Raw genomic sequence first — 24,746 nt, forward strand, 5'->3', positions numbered from 1 at the left:
AATAACAAAATGCTACCGCCATGAGATACCAACAAGGAATAAATAAGCACCAGCCCAGGTCACAGTATCATTGATAAATGCTGCTCCTGGTAAACAAGGTGGTTGCTCTTTCAGAGCGGTACAAGCCCTTGAAAAGTCTTAAAGACCTCATCAGCTGGTGTTTGCCCTCATCTTAATTTTCTGGTTTTGCCTGTTCCTGCACTAACTGAAGAAGCCACTTCCTGCAGCAGCCAAAAGCCAGCCCTAAGTCTGGCTGCCTCACCCCTGTGGACAGGGATTCTCCCCACCCAGTGCTCTCCAGTTGCTCTGGGAAAGGGGCTGCACAGAAACCTAATTAAACTGATCCATGCCCAGTCAGTCCTGCATTTTTTTTCTAGAATGCATCAAGCTTCTCCTTTTCTCTATAAGATTCAGTTTTCCACTCTCCGGTCCCTGATGACTTAAAATTTTAGCAAGTTTTTTTTTTTTTAAGAAGTGTGTTAAACCCCTTTCTCTGTCTCACAGTTTCATTAAAGCATCTGTGTCCCAAGCAAAAATACACTTATTTTTAACATATCTTTCTTCTCTCCTGTACTTAGGGACTTTGTCACCACACAATTCAGTTCACCCAGAATGCTGAAAAAACTCCTTCACCTTGTACCACAACATCAGGTTTAAATCCAGTGGAAAATCTCCTGTTTAAGGGATCAATTTCACCTGCAGCAAGAAATCCCTAAAAAAAATGCAAAAGAAAGATAAAAGAAGGGAAACAAATAGATTTTAAACAAAAGGCTTCTGGTATCTAGAATAAATCTTAACCAAATTTCAAAGTATTTTTTCAGTACAGCAGGACTTAAGGCCTGGTTTATCTACCCTGGCCACCAAGTAGTACAGTCAATAAAAACAAGGGATGCACTATTTTTTGGAACAACAAGAAAATGGTTCTGACACAATCTGCATATTCAGATTTCCTATTTTAGAGTTGCAGCAACTGACAACATAATTTAGCCAGGCCAGTGATTTTTTTTGTAGCTCCACAGAGATATTCTGTGGCTCCTCCAACTAGTCTGGCTAATATGGGACAACTCGGTGGACACATTATGCCACAGAGTAAGGCATAGCCTAGTGGAGCTGAAACAGCACAAAATCCTGGCTCTGGAACAGCCAAATCAGCCTTGCCTAGGTATAGTCCTCTATCCTAACCCTAAATCCAGTCCATCTGACAACTTATTCAGCTTGATTAGAAACAGACAGTTGCATGTCTATATATATACAAAAAAAAAAAAACAACTCCTGAAATCTCAGTCACTCAGTCACCTTTTCATGGCTTATGTACATGTTTCTTCTGGAAAACACATTGTCCCCTGTCTGACGACCAAATTGTACTTAAAGCTCAAGCCATCTCAAACAAAATGAAATATAAGCTTACCTATTATACAAGAAACAATTACCTCTGCTAACAGGCAGCTCAGGACATACAATGATTGGCCCCAAAGATGTGGTAACTTTCCCACTGGGACACGATCCACTGAGTGAGGATTTTCATACTCCTCATCCACCTGAAAACAAATACATAAGCAAGAAAAATTGCCCTGAAGTTGTGAAGAACAATTGGTAACATATAAGTATTTGAAAACATATGGTCTATCATCTACCCTTGCTAACCTGCCATTATTACTGACTTAAACATCTCTTGGTTTTACTTTTAAGGCTGCACATTTTCTGGGACTGGAACTACGCTTCCTTTTTGTACTCCGCCCCACCCTTCAAAGCTGGAGGATGAATAGAGACTCTGCATGCAATTATAGCTTTGGTGTTAGCTCTTCCACTTTCTTCTCACCATGCCTTTGCTGCCTTCCCTCTGAGCTGCTCGTAGGTAACTGGATGTCTGCTCTCCAATCCCTTCCAAGATGACACTTTAACTTCACTGATGTCTACCTTTCTAAAATAAAGGTGTTTTCCAAAAATTATGGCTATTCCACCTTTCCTGTGTTAGCAAGGATGGCCAGTGCAAAAATTAAGAGCAGACTTATAATTTAGAAAAAGAACAACTGCCTTGGTTTTGCAGTATACAGACCTACTGAGGGCAGAGGGAAAACCCTCTTACATTACATCTTTACATAGACAAAATCTTCCCTGTTTATTTGGCATGTTTGTCAGATTATTATCATCATATCAAAATTCACAAGAAGGCTCTGAACTCTTACACGCTTGTTCCCACTAGGAAGGCAATTCAGAGTTTCCACCTGCGAGCAAGACATCAGCTGTCGGCTGACCAGCTCAGACCAACCCAGGAGGCTCCATACCCTTAGTGAGTGAGGGCTGAGAAGCCTGGAGTGGGAGAAGAAGTTGGCAGGGAGGGATACAAAGGCAAATAGCATGGAAGAGCACACAAGCTCATCTGAATTTCTCTGTCACAATGGGAGAATCAGATAAACAGTAACAGCAAAGATGGGGGAAAAGAAAATACCCATAGAAAACAAACAAAAATCCCAGCCCAAACCCTAATCCATCTGAAGCCTGTTTCTGTCTCCCATACAAGCTCTGGAAAAGAGCAGCACAATCAATCAATAGACTAGACAGGAAAGATAGTCTATGCTTTATTTCTTCTTTGAGCTTGAGTTCCTAAGTCAGTATCAACACTTCTTAAATGTGTGTCTTGCTATAAGCATGTAAAATTTTAGACATGCTCTAATATTTCCAGAGACACTCATACTTCCAAGGAAGAAATGGGGCAACGTGGAAGCCTAAAATTTACCATTTCTCAGCAGGAGCTGTGAGAGGTCTCTTACTTTTTCAAATAATGTGCAGTAGTTTTTTTTTATTTCTGGTTTAGATTTATCAGATACAGGAAAAACTATAAAACCATTCCTCTTGCTATCTCTACTTTGCACCCTGAATTGGATGCTGCATTTTCACAATACCTTGTCTGGAGGGACTGCGTACAGTTCAGGCATTAGCACTAATCCATTCTTCTCTCTAATAAGTATTCCTTCCAGAGCCTCTCTGTACTCTTGTACCTGGAAATATTTTTAAATAAGAGTAAGAATTCACATTACAGTCAGCAAAACTGAAACAATAAAGTTAAAGTTTTAGTACTTTCCAACCATACTTTTCTGATGAATATTCATATATATTAAAAAAAAAGGGGGGGGATCATGACTTACTGATGGAAGAAAAGGGTTCAAATTATCAGGGACTGTTCCAGCATCTCAATATTATCAGCCTTAGAAATATGAATATTTAATCTGTAATCTACCGCTGCAGCACAAAATGTCTAACATATCCCTATAAAGAAGTCATTGGAACAAATCCTTCATGAAATTTGCAATGGATGACAATGCAGGACATGGGCATCAGACTGCCAATATCTGTAAGAGTGCAAGATGTATAAATTGTCAGCTTTCTGCCGTGCATATTGCCTATGACTTACTAAATTCCGCTTTGCAGGATTGGGAAATCAGTTTCTCTTAACTGATTTGCTTAAAAATTTGTCCCATGGAAAGCTTAAAATTGATTTAAACTGTTTAAAAATATCTAAATTCACTGAACAGAAAATCATCTTCTTGTGTGGTTAGACAACAAATTATGAACATGAGCAGCAGACTGATAAAAAATAAAGGACAGGTAATATATTTTTTTTTACCAGACTCCTTATTTTGTTCCATTTCTCAATTATCCCATTCCAATTTTTTACTTAAGAGGGAAACTGTTTTCAAGCACTAACAGTACCTGACTCTGAGATCCTATTTCTGCTATTCTTGAGCACAGGGGACCACACAAAGTAAGGAACCCACAGTTTCACATTATGGTACACTCACATTTTCAGTATTCTCCACCCTTTTTGAGTCCTCAGGGTGCTTGTTTTTCTAAGAATTGCAGCAGTAACTGGGGAAGACTAGACACTCATCTGAGTGTCTCAGTGACTCATTCAGCTATGTTTAAACAGTGGAAACCAGGAGTAATTGCCCTGACCATGTCCTAGCACAGCCTGTCTCCACAACATAAAAGCAAACAGGTACATACTGTCCCAGATAATCCATCTAAATTCTAGAGACTGCTTCATGAAGTGCTATTTTATTGACAGGACTGAATTTTCAGTAAACTTTCTGATTTCCCCCCTCATGAAATAATGCTATTTCTCTCTTCACCATTTCACAGTAAAAGCAAATTTTTACTGCGTTCAGGAAAACATTTTACATTTCTAGTGTCAGTAAGTATTTCACTTGATTTGCAACATCTGGTACAGAAAGAAGGCTTTTTGGTCTGAAATTCTGTTTTGTTTCTGATGTCATTTTATTTTTTAAGGAGTTTAGCAATCTCCTGTCCCTCTGCATACTAGGCAATTTTAAATCACATTATTTTTTACTTCTTTCAAGCCACTAATCCACAGAAGTCCTGATCTGAATATATTTAGTCCTGGCTACTTGCTGCTCTTTAACTCACCAACACTCCCCACGTGCCACCATAACCTTTGGAGGGCTACAACCAATTTAGCTGCCCTGACCACTGGGTGCTTGACACAGTAGTGGCATGAAGTGAATTATGGAACTAGTAAAAATGAAATGGCTCCTCATAAGGCAACCCCAAATCTCTCTGAATATACAACAGGACTTAAAGTAACACGAATCTTGTTCTCAGCAGCCAAGTCACAGAGGTTGGGGTAAAGAAGCTTCTCTCATCCTGAAGTAATTGCGAAAGGGGCATCGAGGTTGGTGACAAGACAAAACTAGGCATATAAAACCTGTTCAGCCCAGTTTTACCACACCAGCTAACAGAGCCACTCAGCCTGGCAGGGATAGGGCAACAAGCCCCCAGTGTGCACAACCCTGCTGCCTCTATCATGTCATGAACTCCCCAGGAAGGTGAGAATGGCTGAAGACTATTTCCACTCTATCCAACTGATACCCAAAATAAACACAGAGCAAAGTTCCAAAATACCATGGGTAAATGGCTTTGCAATTTGAAAGCAATTTCTCTTTTCTCACCTGAATTTTGTCCTCATTAAATATTCCATCAATTAGGAAGTATGTCCAGAATACTGGCCACTCACATTCAATATTCTCAAAGAGCTTGAGCTCAGCAGGATCATAGTGCAGCCTACTAGGATCCTAAAAAATTCAAACACACTTGTTTAGTCACAGTGCTAATTTAGTCACCCATACTCCAATCATAATGGTAGCCTGTTTTATACAAGTAATTAAAACCTAGAAACCAATAAACCCACCAGAAATAGTTTCCATGCAGTCTCCTTGCCTTTTTTACATTCAGCCTCAAACTCATTTAATGTTTCCCTAGACAAATCGACCCTTCCTAGTCTCAGAATGTAAGTGTCACCCAAATAATCTTGGCTTTGCCTCAGTTCAAAGATACTTTGAAATGCTTCAGGGACACTGCTTCTGCTTAGACACCATAAGCATACCTAAGGATTAATTTCTTACAGAATTATTAATTACATTTTGTCCTTAATAAATGGTTTTCAAACCCTTAGCCTCCTTCACATATGTGTCATTTCTAAGGTGGATACCTGGATTACCTCCAAATCCACTAAGATGTCTTAGCAGTGATGGAGAACTTTACTCCTTCATGTAAATAAGACAAAGTATGTCTATAAAGAAGAGATAAAATTCTTCCTAATGCCTACTGAAAATACACATCAGAAGTACCTCTCTGGGTGTCTTGTAACCATCTCGGAGAAAGCGACAGCAGCCATAGCGGCCCTGTAAAAACACTCAAAATTACAGAAAATTACACATACTGTTCTTCCTCACAGACTAACATAACAAGTGCTGAGATTTAAGGGTCAGTTCGGGATTTTCCTTCCTCTCTTCCAGGCACAGATGAACCAGGTCTGGCAACCCTTGTTTAATCAGAATTTTTGGTTAAGAAAGAGAGGTTCTGTTTCTCTTTCTTTCTGTAAAACAAAAATAAAGGAAATTCTTACCTGCAATTTGGATATGATTTCACTCTTGGTTACATTAACAAGGTTTAGATCCTCCACTGCAAAAGCTGGGTAAGAAATAATAGAGAGAAGGCCAGCATCTATCTCCTTTGACGTGGATGCCCTTGGCAACATGGAGTATAGAATAGACTGAGCAAAACAAGAATAGAAGAAAGGGATGTAAAACAATTTACATACTTCAAAAGACTATGTCAAGTGTAAATGGAACAGACTATATTATTTGCAAATTGATAGAGAATTCTCTGCATGGTTATTTTTAACCAAGTTAGAATGAGAATGCTTCACACCACTCAGTTTCTCATGATCTACTAGAACAGGGTGAACAACATAGCCTGCAGCCATCAGTATTACATTGAATTCTTGGTTCAGTTAATCAACATTTCATTTAAAAACAAAAGGGAGAGGGTTAAGTTTTCCCTTAGCAAATGAAAGAGCAGACTAATTTTACCTGACAATGTTCTACTTCATCAGGAAGAACATGAATCACTGATTTGTGTCCTCCATGAGCTCCAAAAAGATCTAGTTCATCAATTGCTTCCAAAGCAGCCTTCAAAGAAAAGCAAACCACAAACCAAAATCATTAGATACCTTTTAAACCAAGTATACACCGTAGCACCTGCACTTATCCTCTGAAGGAGTTTATACAAGACATACGTTTGCTCCACAGACATTTTTTATTTAAAGGGATGCTTGGCAATATTTTAGAAAAAGTAAATATTTCTGCCTTTCCACTAGCTGGATACAGGATTGATGTGCTGGTGATCCTTCTTACAATTTAAAGGCAATGCAAAACAATGGGGAGCTGGGCTTCCACTGAGACATCACCTAAACAGTGAAGTACTTAGTTATAAATGTCCTGTCCTGTCCTACATCCCAAAATAACCCCCATTCAGTGTCCTTTCCCTCCTCCTGCCTGAAGAACTGCTCAAAGAGGAAGGTTTGTTCAAGGCAACCCAGAATCAGCAAAGGCTGACCCCTTCAGCACCTTTCTGATACCGTTGCTTCCGAGCAGAAGAGAAATGAGATGTCTGATCTCTCCACAGCCAACCAAGGCACACAGTGCTCCATGCCAACAGGTGAGTCACTACATCTCATTCCTCTTGGCCATAGTGCATTTGCCTGATGAAAACACTATCAGCCCAAACACTGACTCAATTTGGACACTCCTACTTTAACCTAGCAGGCTACAAAACCTGACTTTGAAGAATTGGGGTGTGCAGCACCACATAGGGAGTGTGGCAGGAAAAGAGAAAGGACTGGATGGCCAGGGCCAGGCTAGCAAAGCCTTCCTTTGAAATGCATATTCATAGGGTTGTTGTAACACTGAATTGTTGCTCTTGTGCCTGTTTTTGTCCTGCAGTTTCATGGACATGCAGCTTCTCTGACAAAGGAAGGATCACACAGGGCAGCTTTCCTTATCTCTCTGCAGAGGAGCAAGGATATTTTTCTTATTCCAGCACAAAGATGGGTTTACTGCCTCTGCAGAGCCCCTCTCTCTAGACCAGCACTACAGCACCACATGTTCCTGACAGTGGCAGAAAGTCCCGCTGAGGAACTGATAGCTGGGACCAGGGACAGTTTTAATGGTGCAGAAAAGGTTCTGAGAACCACACAAAGGCATATGCTCTGTGCTGTGCTGTTGCCATGGGTAGCCACACAAAGCAGGTATGGGACAGAATTCCTGAAGTACATTTAAAACAAAAAGCATCTACCTCAGCTTCTGCAGCAGGGCGTTCACTGTGCCCCCCACCAGTTCCCACCTGAAACAGCACTTCTACTGAGCCCAGATCCCCAGAGAAGCGAAGTTGTGCAGCGAGTTCTGCAGATCATCTCGACATCAACAGGTCTGGATGTCACACAGAGACCACACCAGAATGTTCAGGGTAAAAAAATCTCACAGTGGACATCTAAGGAACAACTGCCCTGACAGACACTGCCCCATCGCTGTTCGACTGAACTGTGGGGCCAAGACCAGCAGTTTCTCCCTCTTGCAATGCACACAAGATCTTGGTAACTAACAAACCCTGCTGAAATGCAAATACACCTTTGACCTTAATGATCTTTGTCTTCTGCCAGTCCTCCAGACACCAAGTGAAAAGGTAGTTGTTGATTACACATTTACATTTATGGCCTTCTGAACTTCTTTTAGTATCTCTGTGACCTTATGCTATGGGGGAATGAGATATATCCACTTTTTTAAAAAGTACATCTTCATTTATTTTTCTTTCTGAATTACTTGTGAAGAATTTCTTAGACTGATAGTCTGCTGTTTTCCAGAATTTACATCAGATTTAATCTTACCATGAAAACATCACATATAATACTGGGGCTGGGGAATTAAGAAAGAGGGAAAGAAAACCAGAGGCCACTTTATGAGACTGCACCTTACTGAATCTATTAGATTCACGGTTCAATGAATCTGGTACCCTATTTGCAATCCCTGGAACAACTGTGCTGAGGTCCTTCAATGAGAGCCATTATCCCAAAGATTTTACGCTAAAAAATACTCACTCACACCCAAACAAGAATTCTTACACAATCAGTTAACTATTGCAGTTGCCAAGAAGACTATGCAAAGGGAGCGATCAGGTTTGACAGAGCCCTTCAGCACAACTCAACAGCCATGAAGGGGGTGTCAGGAAGACATTCTCACTTTGGCCATCCCTACGGAGCTTGCGTTCAGTTCAGGGATGCCCTGGTTTGTCTTATCACCACGTTCCCAAATTCCATAATCCTGCAACAACATCATCAAGAAAAAAAGGTTATTATTATATACAAACACATTTCCCCCCCTTGCCCCACAACAAATCCAGACTCCTGCATTAAATTAGCTTATAATTGGCCTTCAAAAAAAAAAGAAAAAAGAAGGAAAGAAAAGGGGCTTTAAGTCTCCAAAGAGACCCTGCTCATGTTTAAAGAGCAGCACATAAAAGTATACTCCAGCGGGATCAGGTATACAGTCATGAATCACTGCCTTCACAGAACACACAAAGCCCTTTATCCCTCCCCCGTGCATGTTTCTCCCTGTGTCCCCTCAACTCATCACTTTCCAGAACGCTTGTTACCATCCTGCTCTTTTTAGAAAGGCCCAAAATATTTTAATAAGACATCAGGAAATATTTTTCATCATCATCATCATGGCCAGGCTTTGTGAACGAAGATTTGGGGAGGGCTCTACCCACGTTTGTTACAAGCGCGTTGGTGGCTAAAAAAGGCCAATACGAGATAGACACGTCCAGTTGCAAAAGGCACAGCAGAAAGACTCCTTATCAATTAAAAACCCCTCTGTTATTATGACAGAAGAGGTGTACCTCACCCACACAGCAGCAAATCCTCCACAGCCCTCCCAACATCTCCAAAGATGCTGCTCACAGTGTAAAGTACCGACAGGTTCTGATACCTTCTCATGGAAAAAGTAAGGCCCTGTTTTCCTTCTCCATCAATACATAATTTTCCACCTAAACCTGAGCAGCATTCAGATGATTTACATATAAATAACTACTTACAGCAACTTTGTAGGCAGCTTCTATGTAAAAGACAAGATTCTGAATAAAGGTAACTTCATCGAGGGTGAAGATAATACGTAACCCTGATTAAAAGAAGGGAAGGGATTAATTATACTGTATCAGAACTGAAATATTTACTCTTCAATAAGTTTCATGCTTTAGTTTATTTGCTACCAACTACTGCCCACTGAAATCAAAGGAAAAACTCATACTGATTTCAGTAGGTCAGGCAGCAAACCTCAATACTTGCTACTGACAAAATACTTCAAATGCCATTAATACATACGGTTTCAAAGAACTTCTGTAGGGTTGGCATTCAGACAGTGGGTACAAAGCAGAGACATCTGAGTCAGCTCTGGTTCTTCAGAGCAGTGCATACCAATACCCACAGCTCCCCACCCCTCTGCCTGCTTAGTGCTCTATCGAGGAACTCCAGGACGACCAGGTGCCCACTAGGAAGGGGTCAACTTCAAGGGGCTCCAAGGGCAGAAAAATATGTAAGGAAACAAATCCTTATCCTCACATGAGGAGTGCAGTAGAGAGGAACACAAGATAAAACTGCACCAGTAAGAAAAGGAACAGATGGCACAAAGTGGCACCTGATTTGATGTCGCCACTCTCTGAAGAAACTTGGTTGTCCATCAGGACACTGTCTTTAAACATGAGACTTCTCTGACATGACTCTCAATATCTCATGTATTTGTATGCCAGTAATCATTAAAGGAATAGACACGGCCAGTTACTATAAACATGAAATCCTAAGTCCTATCCCTTTTCCAGAGAAACATTACTTCCTTCTGAGTTATAATTATTTAAAGGTCTTTAAAGCTTGTTACTACTTTATTTTTCCTTTTTAAATGAACAGAAAAAGAATAGAAAATAGAATAGAAAAAGAGTGCAATAAAAGGCAAAAATATCTTCTGCTTACCTGATGCAGTCATCTGTGCCAAGAAGAGCAGGTAAAGGGAAGTTGCATCCACTTGCAGATGCCCCCACTGGTCGTCCCCAACCACCGTGGCACAAGTTGCAGAGTTATACTTGGCATGGAGGCAGTCTTTGGTACTCTGTGTGCGTTTGAACCTCTCTACCTTATCTACCTAAAAAATACCACAAAGCTCAAAGCTGAAACATTTCAGAAGAACTATTTCAAAATTAACAACTTTTCTTAGATGAGGAGAAACTTGAGGTTCTAATTCCTGTTACCTCACTTCAATGTATTTTGATTGATCAGAGCGCTTAAACACAACTCTGACTTTAGACTCCAGTTAAATCCACATTTCTACAGGAAAGAATAAGATGAAATTACCTTGTTGAGTTCAGATCTAATCTACAGGTGTGCATCTTGGTGAAAATCAGTTTGCAAAGGCAAAACTCTGATTTGCTACAAGCACAATCTCAAAAAAGTGCAAGCAAGATCAGAGTTTTGCTCAACAGTTTTAAAAAGATTCCCCACACCACCATCTACACACATGCAAAAATAGTCACTCTGCAGAAGACATAACAAATATATGCTTCAATGAAATGCTTTGTAAATACAACCCATACTAATTCAACTCATACCTATGACATTACCTGTCTCATCATGCACTGCAAGAGTCCCCGCATCAGCTTCACAACATTCTGCAGGAACAAAACACACCAGTGACACCCTCAGGTGGTCAGCCTCATCAGCTGTTACAAACAACATTCAAAAGTGATAAAGCTCACACACTCTACTAATGTCCCGCCAAAGGTAAAAAAAGTGTGTATTTGCCCAAAATGCTCTACATGTTTGTTTTTTTTTAAATACACTTATCAATTTTTATTCCTACATCCCTACCTAGAAGAACAAATCTTTTCCCAAAGGCCCTCTCTAAACAGTGAAACAACTCTCTGTGGTCCTTCTATCCAGCTAAGGAAATAAGAGGAATGCTATGTCCTATAATAATTATAATTTTTTTATTTTTTTTACAGTGACAGACCCAGGGAACGCTGGTAGGTGACTGCAAGACATTGACACGACTGGAAGACCTGTAAAGCTTCTTCCGCTCTTTACACCGTCCAACAGAAGGCAGGTGACTGGTGTAAAGAAAGGGCCATATGTGTGAATGTAGAGAAGTACATGATTTTGCCTTAAATAAAGAAATCAACCCCGTTTTTTTACCCAAAAACTATAGCCTCAAAATATGATCATGCAGAACCAAGGTTATTCTGTCACCACAGATCTCCCTGGTTTGAGCAGGACACGTCAGCAAAAAATTTACCCAGTGACTTCAAAATGCCAGCAGGACACTGGCACCATAATCCCTCACTTGCTGTTCAACCCATCTCTGCACTCTCATTTCTAATATCCACTTTCCCAGCTGCAAGTAAAGAAATTAACTGTGGGAGTTACCTCCCCTTCCAATTCTCCAGCACGAGTCTTACCAGTTTGGAGAGTTACCTTCTCTGGCTTGATCAAACACATCTATACACCATTTACGACCTCTGTGAGATGACACAAGTGCACATTCTGAAGACGGCTACTTTAAATGGCATGCTCATCCTTACAGGGAAGAACGGTCTAGCAGACAGATTGCTACCATAGGATCCAAGCAACCTAGGCCTGACTTTCTGCTCTACAATACAACTCATGAGGGACAGGCTTGTAAATCTGGGCACAAAATCTCTCAGAAGCCTAATTTTCAACAATTGGCCAACGGATGGAAGTTTGACTCCTACATGTTTTTGTTCTGTTTGCATTTTAATTGAGATGTTAGCCTCTCTGCCATGCAGTTCTCCAAATCCTGCTTGCCAGAAGGTTGTCAGGGATACTGCACACCACACACTGCATGGATGTTGTTGTCATTGGAATAAGACGTACTCCAAACTGGGAAAACCCTGCCAGACCCAAGATACAGCAGCAGTGTGAATGCACTCTTCAAAAACACCACTGTATGAAAAAAACAAACAGTATAACTGGTTTATGCCAAACTTTGACAAACCTGCTCGAGCTCGTAGGCTTTGGCTTTATCCTCATCCCGGTCCGCATTCTTCCGATAAGCCATTCCCAGCCCCCACACGGCCAGGATGCTGTAGACATTGTCCCGAACCCAGGCATCTTTATGGTCTGCACCGGCTGAAAGCAGTCCCGTAACTGGATTCTAACCACAGCAGAAGGAATAAAAAACAAACATTAGTACCTGAAGTCCCATCCATTAAAAAGCACCACTTCTTTTTGTATTACAGGATAACAAAACAAACATGATTTCGTGTGGATTGCACACTGTGGCTGCTCACAATTTCACAACAGAAGTGAGGTCCCATCTTTCTTTCCCAAACTCACATAAGTGAAATGTAAAATTCATTTGAACACTTCAGGATGTAAAACTTACAGTATCCAGCTGGGCATTCTCATCCACATGGGATTGTTAGCTAAGTAATTGAGTGAAATTCTAAATACATTAAGGAAATAGGAATTTAAATTTAAGATATTTGTGAGGAAAAGAGAGTACCAGTCAACATTAGAAAGTCAGTCTGGATTATATTCTTTTCTATGCATCTGGTCTCTGACATAATCTTGAGGAAGTAAAGAACAACTACTTATCTTCTAGGAGATTAAAAACGTATTTCTGTATATCTGCCTGCTGGGTTTATGACAGTTAAATGAATGCATGCAAAGCCTTTTTATATTGTCCTTTGGAAAAAGTACAGAAAGACAAATTCTGAAGGTGTTGAAAAGCAGCCCAGTGAGTAGCCTCCTGCACCCCAAATACTCCATTAAATTTTTCATTGCATCATTGATTCCCATCACTTCACTATCCGTAATTTTTAAGACTGTCTTTCTTGGCTGTATGTTCTGCACCAACAAAAAAATGAGGCAAAGAAGGAAAAGGTCAATAGAAGTTTCCATCAAATTAAGCCTTTACAGAAAATTTCAGTGAATGAAGACCAGTTGCCAGGGCTGACATGACAAGGGGCAAAGATTACAATAATAAAGATGAGTAAAATTTAAAAGAATACGTATGCCGATTTGTCATTTCTCCCACACACTGTCCACTCAACTCCTTCCAGTTATTTTTAAGAAGCTGGTTTGAGGGGGAGGAGCTTCAGTTACAATTTCCTGGGCTTTGCATGTGACCACTGAACACCACAGGGGTGACAGCCTGACAGACGTGATTGGGCACAGTCTGCCCTATTGTTACAGTTTAAATACAGCAGCGCTTAGTGGCTCCCTGGCAGTGGAGAGGTGGTTCTGCTGAAACAGTCCCTCTTCAGCACGGTCTCCACAAACCAAGTAACAACTGAAGGACCCCTTACTCACCTGTTTGATGGGGAAAGTAGCACATATGAATGCAAACAGTTTAAAAATCGTCATTTTGATCTTGAAAAGTCAAGCGAGGAGTAACAGAAGAACAAGTGTGCAAGCAAAAAAGGAAATCTCGGTCCCAGTTTGGCACTGTGCCCACATGACAAAACCCAGGATCTGAAGAGGCAGACACCATATTCCCAGCATTTTTAGCACTTTAGTTCTCTCCCTCCCATGCAGGACAACAAATGTCTATGCACCTGTAGCCCTGGCTTAATAGAGATCACCTTGCTGCCTGAGAAATGATCCTTTGGGTTTATTTTTCCCCACTCAATGCTGGGCTGGCTGCCAGTTGAAAAACAGAAATGTCTCTGGGTACCAAAATGGAAATCCCAGAAAAATAGCCCATGCAAGATTTTAAAAGACTTTTCAGCTCCCAGGGAGGGACCTGCCTACCTTCAAGAGGCTGTATTAAACACATCCAAGGGCAGCTATCACCATTTCAGAACCTTTGGTTCCTCTACAAGATGGTCCCAGCTTTTGGAGCACACTGGGGCTGCTTCTCATGGACTGACAACACATTAATGTCTTTCCTCATGCACATTCAGACTGTTAGCAGAACAACATAATACATGAATTAATATTTTAAGTGGTTTTGCTCTGAATTTTTTAGAAAGTGTTTACTCTTAAAATCTACAATTATTTGCTTCTGTTACCTGCTGACACCATATGAAAACTACAGCACTTACAAGGTGCTAAAGAACTCAAGAGAAACACTGAGTGCACTTAATCCCACATATGTCAAAGGGATTTTAGCTCAACTAGTACTTCAAAGCATTACGTCTATGCAGTGACTGCTAATTGGACTAGCAGGTCTCATCCTGCAAATCACACTGCACATACAGATCCACAGAGCAAAGAATTTTACCAGCACCCATGGGCTCTCAGCTGAGAGTGCTGCAACAGAAAGCTGATTGCTGGACTAAGACTTTAAACTGTTGTATCATGCCCAATCCTATTTTTAAATCTGTCTCTTAATCTGGAGACAAAAAACCCCCCAGCAACCCAAACCACAAAACATACCAGTTCCTACAGGGCAGCAGGCACTAATAAGAACTTCAGCAGTACAGGCATAAAAACAACGGGGTTCTAACCAGACCAGCAAAACAAATAAGCCCACATTTGGCATCTTGCTGAAAATCTACTTAATTTGCACCTGTCTCATTGATCTGTCAGATGAAAACTGATGTAAGCTCTAGCAAAGCCTGCAGATAGCTTGCTTGTGTGAAACCAGATGTAACACAGTTGGGCTTAATCATAAAAGTATGACAGATGTGCTTTCCTTATCAGTTCCATATGCTTTCCACTTATAGTACTGTACCAATATTTAAAATGTACACAGATGTTAAGTTCTACTATTTTATGGGCATATCTTAAGATTCACATTTTTTCTTATCTCCTTCAATTTAAGAGCTGTAATAAGCAGCTGAGAACATCCTTCTGGTGGTGCTCTTCAGTGTCTGCTCTGCTACAGCACCGAAGCATCCCTCTGTCCCCTGCCCCTGGGAGTACATAGAACTGCTGGCAGATCCCACACAGACAGGAGCCAGCTGTCTGGTCTTAGCCTCCCTGAACAACCTTTAACAGGACCTATCACTGTGCATGGTGCAGAGATTGATCAGCAGAATGCAACATCTGCAAAACGAGAACAAATTTGCTACTGACCCCATCCTGCAAGGTTCCACACACGGAAAACTGTCAACCCTGGTGCAGGGTCCGGACCTGTGCTTTGGACACGTCTGCCTGGTAGCACATATGCATAGTCTGAATTAAAAATTACCTCTAAAATCACATCAGTTTAGAGTGATTGGAATGAACACAAGATCAATTGCTGCTTCTGAGAAACCTGACTCCTGATGTATTAAACACTTTATCAAAGCAAAATGTTCACAGCACACTACGTGTTGTCCTTGCTGCACTCCTACAAAGGCGAGTGTGTCACTGCCCTCCATCACAGCACAGCTGGTGTGCCAGGTCTGCACTCTGGCAGCTTGTGGGTGTGAGGTACAGCCACACATCACCCCTGTGCTGAGCGGCGACACCTCACAAGCATTTTAAATGCCTTCTGGCTCTTCTGCCAGGCTGCTCTAGGTCAAACTGATGGCTAAAATCCCCCTCCCTGGCACCAAGAAGGCACCAGCGGCAGCGATGCAGCAGCCCAGCCCATCCAGCCACAGATTATTCTGCTACCAAGGAAGTCAGGATTGCATGTGGCCCAAAGACAACCATCCTAACTTGCCCAAGTAAGCACTGCATCTCTCCACCCAGCTGAGCACAACATTTTCAATCTATTGCAGTGAAAAACCATTAAGGGTATAGATATAGGAAAAAAATCTAGAAACATGCCTTGAGCATCTCTCTGGGCCCCCTTGTGATATTGCCATCCCTCTGCCTTGCTTCTAGCCTGTGGCTTGCTTTCCACATACAGAAGAAAACTTTTCCACTAAGGGCTTAATGTCTGGGAGACTTCAGAGGTAGGGAAAGGAAAGAAAAGGCAATACACAGTCACAAACACTCATCCTGGCACTGTAAATAGCAATTACAAAATTCTGGGTGACCGATATAAACTCCTGTATTACCATTTAGTTGCCCTTTTTACTATTGTTAAATATTAATATTATTAAGGCACAGCTTTTATGGGGCATGTTTGAGCTTTGATCTCAGAGGCTCCATCTCTTATAAATGAAGGCTGTTATCAGTATCCTCATCTCATAAACATGGAAAGCAAGGCAGGTAGTGGAAGCCAAAGTGATTTGCCCAGTGTCATCCTGCAGACAAAAGGCAGAGACAGGAGCACAACTAAGCATCTCCCGCACCCCTGCACAGCGAAAGAGCAAAATTATCTCTTCACACCACTTATGTTCCAGATATTCTTGCATTTTTTTACAAATACAAGAGTTCACAATAACAAGTACACAAACGCTAATTTACAGGTGTGTGGACACTCTGCCCACAACAGCAGTCAGTGACAAAAATCTTATTGACCTAGGAAGATTTGGGTCCTGCCCTTTTCTTTCACCGCTTCCCAGTTTCTTGAAACTCTCAGCAACAAAGTATATTTGGTAACTGATTTGAGCAAGTAACTCTGTTGCTCTTATCTTCATGTACTAGACTGTTATGACCGAAGCATGACATTGCTGAGCACACTGTGAGTCCTCAGAGCCGGCCTGGGTGAAGAGAGCACACGAAGCAGAGAGCACTGCGCTGACCAAAAAGCACAGGGTGAGTAACAGCCTTCCCCAACCATCTCCCCTATCTTCGTTCTTTCACTGCTCACATGTGCAGGCAGCCCTGTCTGACGAGCCAGAGCCCCAGCAGTGTCAACAGCGAGAGAAGAGACTGGAATCTCTGGGACGTGCCCCGCCGCACACACGTGCCGCAGGGAGCACACTGGGAGCCCTGTCCCGGATCCACACCGAGCTGTGCTGACAGACACGGCCCAAAGGCCCTGCTCAGAGCTCTTATGTTACCGCGGCTTAATGGTGTTGTGGGCATGTATATATATATTCATATATATATATGGCGTGTATAGTGTGCAGCGGGTGGGTGCCTATCATAACACAGAATCAAAGAACATACTGAGTTAGAAGGGGATCATCTCGATCATCGAGTCCGACTCCTGGTCCTGTGCAGGACACGCAAGAATCACTTCATCACACCATATGCCTGAGAGCGTTGTCAAAACGCTTCTTGAACTCTGTCAGGCTTAGTGCTGTGGCCACTTCCCTGGGGAGCCTGTTCCAGTGCCCAACCACCCTTTGGGTGAAAAACCTTTTCCTGATATCCAGCCTAAACCTCCCCTGACTCAGTTTCATATCGTTTCCTCAAGTCCTGTCCCTCCGATTCTCCTCGTGAGGATGCTGAAGACCACAATGAGATATATACCCTCAATGGGAGGGGATGGCCACGAACACATTACTACCATTATAAAGTACTACAATTTGCAGGCTCAGGCTCGCTGTATTTTCCACACGCTTTCCACCGTGCATGTACACAAGCGACAGCGAGCACCGCCCGGATCCGCAGCGCCTCAGAATTCCCCGCGCTCCTCCCCCGGCGGGCACAGGAGATGCGGAGGGGAGGAGGCCGTGCGCCAGCTGGAGGGGCGATGTTCTCCCAGCGGCCCCGTCGTGCCCCTCCTGCACCCAGTCCGCTGTCACCGGCCCCGGCAGCTCCCCCGCGCCCCCCGTCACAGCCCCATCGCATCGGGTGCCCCCGCCACGAACAGGCGCCCCGGAGCGGCGGCCGCGCTCACCTGGTGGCAGAGGATGGTCCGCTGGACCAGGCGGGCGTAGCCGTCCAGGCGCACCCCCGAGTTGCTGCGGCTCCTCATCGCCCCACGGCCGGCCCGGGTGCTTGGCCCGGCTGCCCGGCCCGCCCGCTCCCCTCCCGGCCGCGATCGGGGCGGGGACAGCCGGAGATGGCGGCGGCGGCCTCTCCCCTCCTTCCCTGGGCGGTAGCGGGAGCGCCAGCCCGCCCTCACGGCGGGGCGGGGCGGGTCCGGCCCCCCTCACCGCGGGGTGATGGGGACCGAGGACCGAGCAGGGGAGAGGCCGTAGCATAACAAGGGACAAAAACATTTGTAAAAATGCGGCATCTGGTAGAAACAAAGTCGATTTTATCCATCCTCTTCTAAGTTCGTAAAATAAAATTGAAAAGACCAGAATACTTATTGGAAGCTTTTTTCCTTTTTTCTTCCCCCCCTTCCCCCAGCCTTAAGAAACCCCACAGTTTCGAGATCTGATCCAATGAAAGACCAAAAAAAAAAAATCCCAGACTTTATCAGGTGTTTTCACACCCCAGCCCCAGCCTTGGCTTTCCCACTCAACAAAGAAACGAGATTTGCGAGATTTCTGAAGGAAACGAACCTGCTATTCCCACAGGCATTCCCGAGGGGCACTGAGCAGCTAGGCTTCTGACTTGATTTGCTCTTGCCTGACCACAGTCTGCAGTTCCCCAATAGGAGCAAGGAGAAGGAATAAGGGATGTCAGACAAATAGAACCAACAAGTTTACAAACACAAACCACAACATGTGTTACGTACAGTTGCAAAACCTTCAGCATCTTCCCTCTGCGCTCCCGGCAATAGGAAGTAAAAGAGTGTTAAGTGTGGATGGGTGCGGAAGCATTGAACAGACCTTGCAGAGTAGCTGAAGGTGCAGGATTCACTCACATTTCAGAAAGGATTTTTTTCCATTTTTTTTCTCACTTGAAATTGCAGCATTAACAGAGTTAATATTGTAACTTTTTCTTGCTGTGCTTCCTTCGTGAACTATGTAAGTGACAACCATGGTTGAGAGAACAGCATTCAAAGGAGACACGTTCCTTCAGCAAATATCAGACACCTACACCCTGTAGGTTTCACCAGGAAGGGACAGGGCACTACTTGAAGGTTTACCATCTCCATCTGCCAGAGCTGTGCTGTCCCAAGATCTGGACCAGTTCACTCCCCTAAACTCCACACCAGCTCCTTGCTTCAGGGCACTGCTTTTTACAGACGCTGCCTGCACTGAGGGAACAGGTTTGCTGAGCAAGGTGATGCCAGGTGTACATGGCAGGTTGCTGTTTATCTATGACTAAGCTTAAAACCTCCTTACAGATGTCCCTAAGTTAGCTTTGCACTCACGAGTTGATGCACAGAGTTTTACTTTGTGCCCTGGGAAGGGCTTGCATCTTTCACCAAGTGTGCCATGGCTACACTCCTAGCAGTGCCCAACAGACCGAGTACCAAAAGGATACCATAACGCCCAACGTGAAAACACATTTTCAGCTAGTTTAATGATGATAATTATTTACTGAGCTAAAATAATATGCTGATGTGAGTGCAAAATTTTGCTACAATATGTGCGTGCTTTTAAGTGGCAAGGTCAGAAAGGGCTCCCCACCCCTAGGAATATATAAAATAAAAATTATTTAAAGAAGCCTAACATATCTTAGTGTGCAAAAAATAGAAACAAAAGGAAGATTCCAAGCAGGTCAGTGACAGCGGAATATGTGTTTTCAGAGGGAATTTGACTACTGAAGCCAAAAGCAGCTGTGTGCTTTTGCTTATAGCATACTTGTGGGAGAGCTTCAGCAGACTTGGACAGGCATTGGCTGGACAGACTTACCACAGTTTTCTCTGCTAAAATCCGAATCTTCTAGAACTGTGAAAGGTAAAATATGTGAGAGACAATTAATGTAACAGCTAGGTCAGCATTTTCTCCAAGAGGTTACTGCAGTTCATGTAATCTGAAGAATTGTAATACAGGCCAGTATTAATGACACATTTATCTAAAAGACAAAGTTTATATATTTTATGTGTTGTACTTGCTGCAAATTTATTACTTTTTTTTACAGTTGAAAATATAAATATAAGAACATTAAATAAATTTACAAGAAACACTGTAAAGGCAATTAGCCAAATAGTTAAAGCATTCACAGAAATGCATTCCAGCTACTAGCGTTCCAGGATGGGCTTTTATTAACATGCAGCTAAAACCTTGCAGATAAACACAACGAATACTTTAAATTCTCACATTAAAAACATATTCAGAGTAATCTTAGACATAGGTGACCGAAAGAACCCATGTGTTATCCACAGAACCACAAGAGGGTTTGAGTACTGAAGAGGTTCAATTGCTGAACTACAACAGAGCCCCAGATAGGAGGCATTTAGCTGATGCTTTTTGTTGAGAAGAGTGTTTCCAGGGCTCCCTGCTGAGTCCTCTGGGAAAGCAAAGCCCTTGCTCCCCTTCAACATGCATCTGCTTCACACATCCCCCTTTACAGGGTCTGTTACTCTGCAGTCAGGTGCCAGTTTGTTCTAGTTCTTGCTCCAGGAGCATCCAGCCTTTGACCAAGAACACAGATTAAAAAAGCAGTGGCCACAGCCACACACCTGCGTGAGGACGAAGAAGTACAGCCAGGGCTCAGGCTAATTTCTGTTCAGGAAGAATCTTCAAAACGTTGTATGGGCTTTCAGTTGTTTTGCATGAAGAGCGAAAGTCCAGCCTTTATCAGGCAAATATCACAAGGGGAATGAAATTTTGCTTCAGCACTTACTGAGCAAGGGCTTCGGGATTTGGTTTGCCAACCAAGGGCCAAAGCACAAGCAGAAATACTCATGAGACTAGCCCAAGAGCTGCCCCTTAAAAATCAGCCACACAATGAAGCAAACAATTTCTCAGCTACTAAATATAGCAGCTAGTGTTTATTATTTCTATTTTTTTTTCCCAAAAAGCCACAAACTTCTCTACTTTCATCATTGCAAATGGGAGATGTCTGTGTCTTTAATCTCTGGAACCACCACTCAAGACAAAAACTGATTCTGCTGAAATCAGTGGCAAAAATTCTGATGGACTTACTCAAGCCACAACATAACTTAGTTATATTTAATAACCCTCTGACTACTTTACTTATCACTCTCTCATTCATGGCACTCTAATTGGATTATATCCAGCTTTTATCCCTCTGTGGTGTACTAAAAAGTTACTAGAGGTTCAAGACTGATCGTGTTTGTTATTTACAGTTCTCCATCTAGTGAATATATTCAAACCACTGTAAGTGATTCCACTTACTCAACAAAGTAACTTCTGTATCATTCTGCTAAAGTTAATTAACTAAAGAAAAATATGAACTTACAATAAAAGTTAAAAACAAAATACCAATTATTTTTCTATACATAGGAATATTTATATTACAAGAAATAAATATAAAAGTATCATTGAGATGCTTAAGGGTTGATATTTTTCTGTTTATGTACATCACTACAGAGTTTGTTACTACCAACGTACAAAAAGTTGAGGACAGTGTAGCTAACATTTTGAAAGTTAACATCGTTTGTATGCACAAGTTGTAACTTTCTACATCTATACAATACTACTAAGCATTATAACCAGATAAACTTAATTGTAATGAAAAAAGTCTAAACAAAACTTTTGTTCAGATGTAAAAAAAAAATTCAAAAAACCCATTCTGATGGAGAATCAAAATGGAAATGTGCCAGCTGTAATCTGACATCCAAGATCTTGTAAAAATAGTAGCTTCCTTTTTTTTTCTTTAATAATTGTCCTTATCAATCCATTGCATGGCTGCCTTGAAGTTCCAGTACCATATATTAAATAAAATCAGTTCTTGGTGTGCTCACATTATGTAAAACTGTTAAAGTAAAACTCTACTTCACACTGTAAAACAATGTGCTGTTTAAAAGGAAATCACATTTTCTCCATAGAATTTAGGCTTCCTCTTTTTGAAGTCCTTCTGAGTGAGATGTGGCTTTCTTGGCTGCCAGTATCATCCTTGTCTTGAAATACAAGTTGTTTGCCTGAAAAGTCATGGAGACACACATCACCATTCTGTACACTGAAAAGAACACCATTCTTCTCACTGGAAAGGTGGCCTGTTGAAACAAAAAAAGTGCATCCTGCATGAGAAAGGTTCAGAGTTAAGTCTCCCATGCTTTTTCAGTCACTGAAGGGAGTTCATAGACTCTCATTTTATCCCAGCAACAATTAAAAATATGTGGATTTTTCTGTACTTATTTTGTATATAGTTCTCTGTGTGAAATCATGAGATTTGAGAGATGCACAATAGTGTCATAGGTTTTCTTGTTTTAAAGAAAAAAAAAACCTGCTTGGAATTTTTTCCCTTTACCACTGTGGAAGAAAGGTGTTGAGCTAGGGAGGGAGAGGAGATGGCCAGAGTGAGCACACACACAAAAGGACTGGCTAATACCCCCACATTCCAAGCTAATGGCTTCAAGAGACTGTAAGGAAAGGTGAGTTTTTGGTTTTTTTCTTCTGGGGACAGCACCTCACTTTTGCCCGGACTCAGGGAGGGTGTGTGTGTGAAAAGAAAGAGCTCCGGGGTTCATTTTATTTTCGGCCAAGTCATCTAGCTGCCTTTGGATCCGGTTCGCCTTCGTTCCCTCACGCCCTGTTCTGCCCACGGTCCGGATTTGCCTCGGATTTCATGGGAGAAGCTGGTAGCATCTGCAGAGGAACTTTTGAGAGGAAAGGCTGTTGTTCTTCCCCCGCCCCACACTCCTCCTTCTGCATGCCGGTGGCAGTTTACACCCATTGCCGAGGAAGGGGAGTTCCGGCCAGAGCCTTTGACAGCGTGAGTCCACAGGAGGAATCACCCTCCCCCTCCTCCCTCCCCCTTCCATGCGTTCCCACCGGAGCCCAACCGGGCTCCCTGCTGGCCCTGGTTAGAACTGCGCCGAAAGGCGAAAAGTACTTAATTGTATTCGGAGGGAGTTTGGGTGAGTGTTGCTTGTTTTCTTTCTTTGTGTTACCTATACACATACATTCTTTAGTAAATAGCCGCTATTTTTCTTTTCCACACCTTTTCAACTGGAGCCTCTCAATTTCGAAGTTATAATTACTTAGAGGGTGGAGGTTGGTTTTTCTCGTATCTCGCCCTCCTTAGCAAACACTTCTGTCTCCTTAAACTGAGACAAATAGGATTCCATAGTTTTAAACAGTCAGGGTCACGATTCTCGAAATATAAACCTTGACTTGGAATAAATATCACTAGATAAGATGCAAAATACTTCTTATTTTAGTTTTGCTTTATCAAGTTTAAAAGGTTTCTCAGGTATGCCATGCATCTGAAAGAAGAAAGTGTTTGAGAAAACAAGGATTTTTTTTTTCCTTTGAAAGGCATTCAATTTGCAGCATTTATTTCTGGAGGACAATCAGAATATGGCCTAGGTCCAATCATGGGTCAAAGCCATTTAAGACTGGAGAGAATCTTACACATTTAGGTGAATCTACAATGAACACGTATAATACCACTGGCGACTGAAGCCTTTTAATGAAATGCTCCACAAATGCTCAGTTCACTGGATAGAATCTCCTACCTCTATGCATCACATTCTAAATGTTTTTTATGAGAAATTGGATTATTTTATTCTAAATATTTGTGTAAATGCTTCTGTTTGGATTTTTTTAAAATCTAGTTATTAATTTAATCAACCATCAAGCATGTAAGCAAGCACAAATGTAAAAAGGGTAAGATGAGCAGGACAGCTTTGTTCATCAATTCAAAACGTAAAAAAACTGAAATGACAGAAAATAACCATACTTGCTGACACTGTAATTGTCATTTAACCCCCTGCCTGACTACAACTGTTTTATTTTAGAAGGAGTGTTCAAAATAGCTGTGCCCTAGTGTTAGGGCAAAATCTGAGAAGAAAATAAGGCTATTGTGTGAACAAATTCAGAAAGGTAGTTTCTCTTCCTCAGTGAGAAACCTGATGATATCAGGTATGCCAAGTGATACCTAATGGCAGTTTCCCAAGCATGCAAATTGGTAACAGAAAAACTGAAACCAAGGAAGTATTAGAATGCTATGAAAAGATGAAGTTACACTGTCCAGTAGACAAGCAAAGCCACATCCCAAATTTATCCTGGTAAACCATTCAGTCCTCAATCTGGAATAGCATTTCAATGGAAGCAGTGAGGCCAAAATCATAAAGCGTTTACAGCTCAGTATATTTATGACATAGGTCTTAATTTCTAGAGTGTTTTCTTTTTGGAGCTCACTTTTTAAAGTGAAGCATTACAATGTTATTTTGAAGTTCTGGCTGTGAGAGCAGGGCAATCAGGTACAGCAAATTAGAAGGTCCCATGTTCCTAACACCAGTCAATTGCCTTTTGGAGGCATTTGCCCAGCTCTTCTGAGATACAACTGTCCCATATTTGGAAGATTAAGGGTAAGGAATTGCCTCAAATTGTTTTGCTGGGAGGATCAGCTCTATCCAAGCATAGGTTTAGCTATCTTCTCATGGAAGTCCTAAAGACCCATAAGAATTATTTAGTCAAACTATGCAAGGAAGGTATCATACAACCCTCTTGACATGAGTGGATGCTGTGGTACAAGGTTGACAATATATTCAAAATATACAATAAAATACAGGAGAAGATGAAGTGGATCATCTGAGACATCTGTGTTTGTGAATGCACTGGAACAACGTTCTTTAGCTGCT

General features: G+C 42.0%; 2 protein-coding genes across 14 annotated transcripts in view; both read right to left on the reverse strand.

The window, feature by feature from the left end:
* Nucleotides 1–18,170, reverse strand: part of PHKA2 (phosphorylase kinase regulatory subunit alpha 2) — a 46,470-nt gene extending 28,300 nt beyond the window's left edge. For 5 of the 8 annotated variants that reach the window (XR_003535158.1, XR_003535157.1, XM_027689222.1 and 2 more), the window contains exons 1-13: nucleotides 18,030–18,170; nucleotides 12,411–12,569; nucleotides 11,020–11,067; nucleotides 10,376–10,544; nucleotides 9,448–9,530; nucleotides 8,595–8,675; nucleotides 6,390–6,488; nucleotides 5,924–6,070; nucleotides 5,646–5,699; nucleotides 4,968–5,090; nucleotides 2,904–2,999; nucleotides 1,431–1,538; nucleotides 634–712 (exon numbers count right to left, since the gene is read on the reverse strand). Coding sequence is in view for 6 of the 8 variants with exons in the window: in XM_027689222.1 (XP_027545023.1) it covers nucleotides 634–712; nucleotides 1,431–1,538; nucleotides 2,904–2,999; nucleotides 4,968–5,090; nucleotides 5,646–5,699; nucleotides 5,924–6,070; nucleotides 6,390–6,488; nucleotides 8,595–8,675; nucleotides 9,448–9,530; nucleotides 10,376–10,544; nucleotides 11,020–11,067; nucleotides 12,411–12,569; nucleotides 18,030–18,107 (1,324 nt within the window). In the remaining 2 variants the exon portion in view is untranslated. Of the gene's footprint in view, nucleotides 1–633; nucleotides 713–1,430; nucleotides 1,539–2,903; nucleotides 3,000–4,967; nucleotides 5,091–5,645; nucleotides 5,700–5,923; nucleotides 6,071–6,389; nucleotides 6,489–8,458; nucleotides 8,561–8,594; nucleotides 8,676–9,447; nucleotides 9,531–10,375; nucleotides 10,545–11,019; nucleotides 11,068–12,410; nucleotides 12,570–14,170; nucleotides 14,195–18,029 lie in introns of those variants that run through there. The other 3 variants (XM_027689224.1, XM_027689226.1, XM_027689227.1) reach the window with 3 other exon arrangements.
* A 3,465-nt stretch (nucleotides 18,171–21,635) lies between these two features.
* Nucleotides 21,636–24,746, reverse strand: part of ADGRG2 (adhesion G protein-coupled receptor G2) — a 64,082-nt gene continuing 60,971 nt past the window's right edge. For all 6 annotated transcript variants that reach the window (XM_027689084.1, XM_027689083.1, XM_027689081.1 and 3 more), the window contains one exon: nucleotides 21,636–22,154. In XM_027689084.1, the coding sequence (XP_027544885.1) occupies nucleotides 21,970–22,154 (185 nt within the window). In that variant the 3' untranslated portion in view covers nucleotides 21,636–21,969. The remainder of the gene's footprint in view (nucleotides 22,155–24,746) is intronic.

The sequence above is a fragment of the Neopelma chrysocephalum genome, unplaced genomic scaffold (assembly GCF_003984885.1).
Source record: "Neopelma chrysocephalum unplaced genomic scaffold, ASM398488v2 Primary Assembly neopelma1_76, whole genome shotgun sequence".
NCBI classification, from domain to species: Eukaryota; Metazoa; Chordata; class Aves; order Passeriformes; family Pipridae; genus Neopelma; species Neopelma chrysocephalum.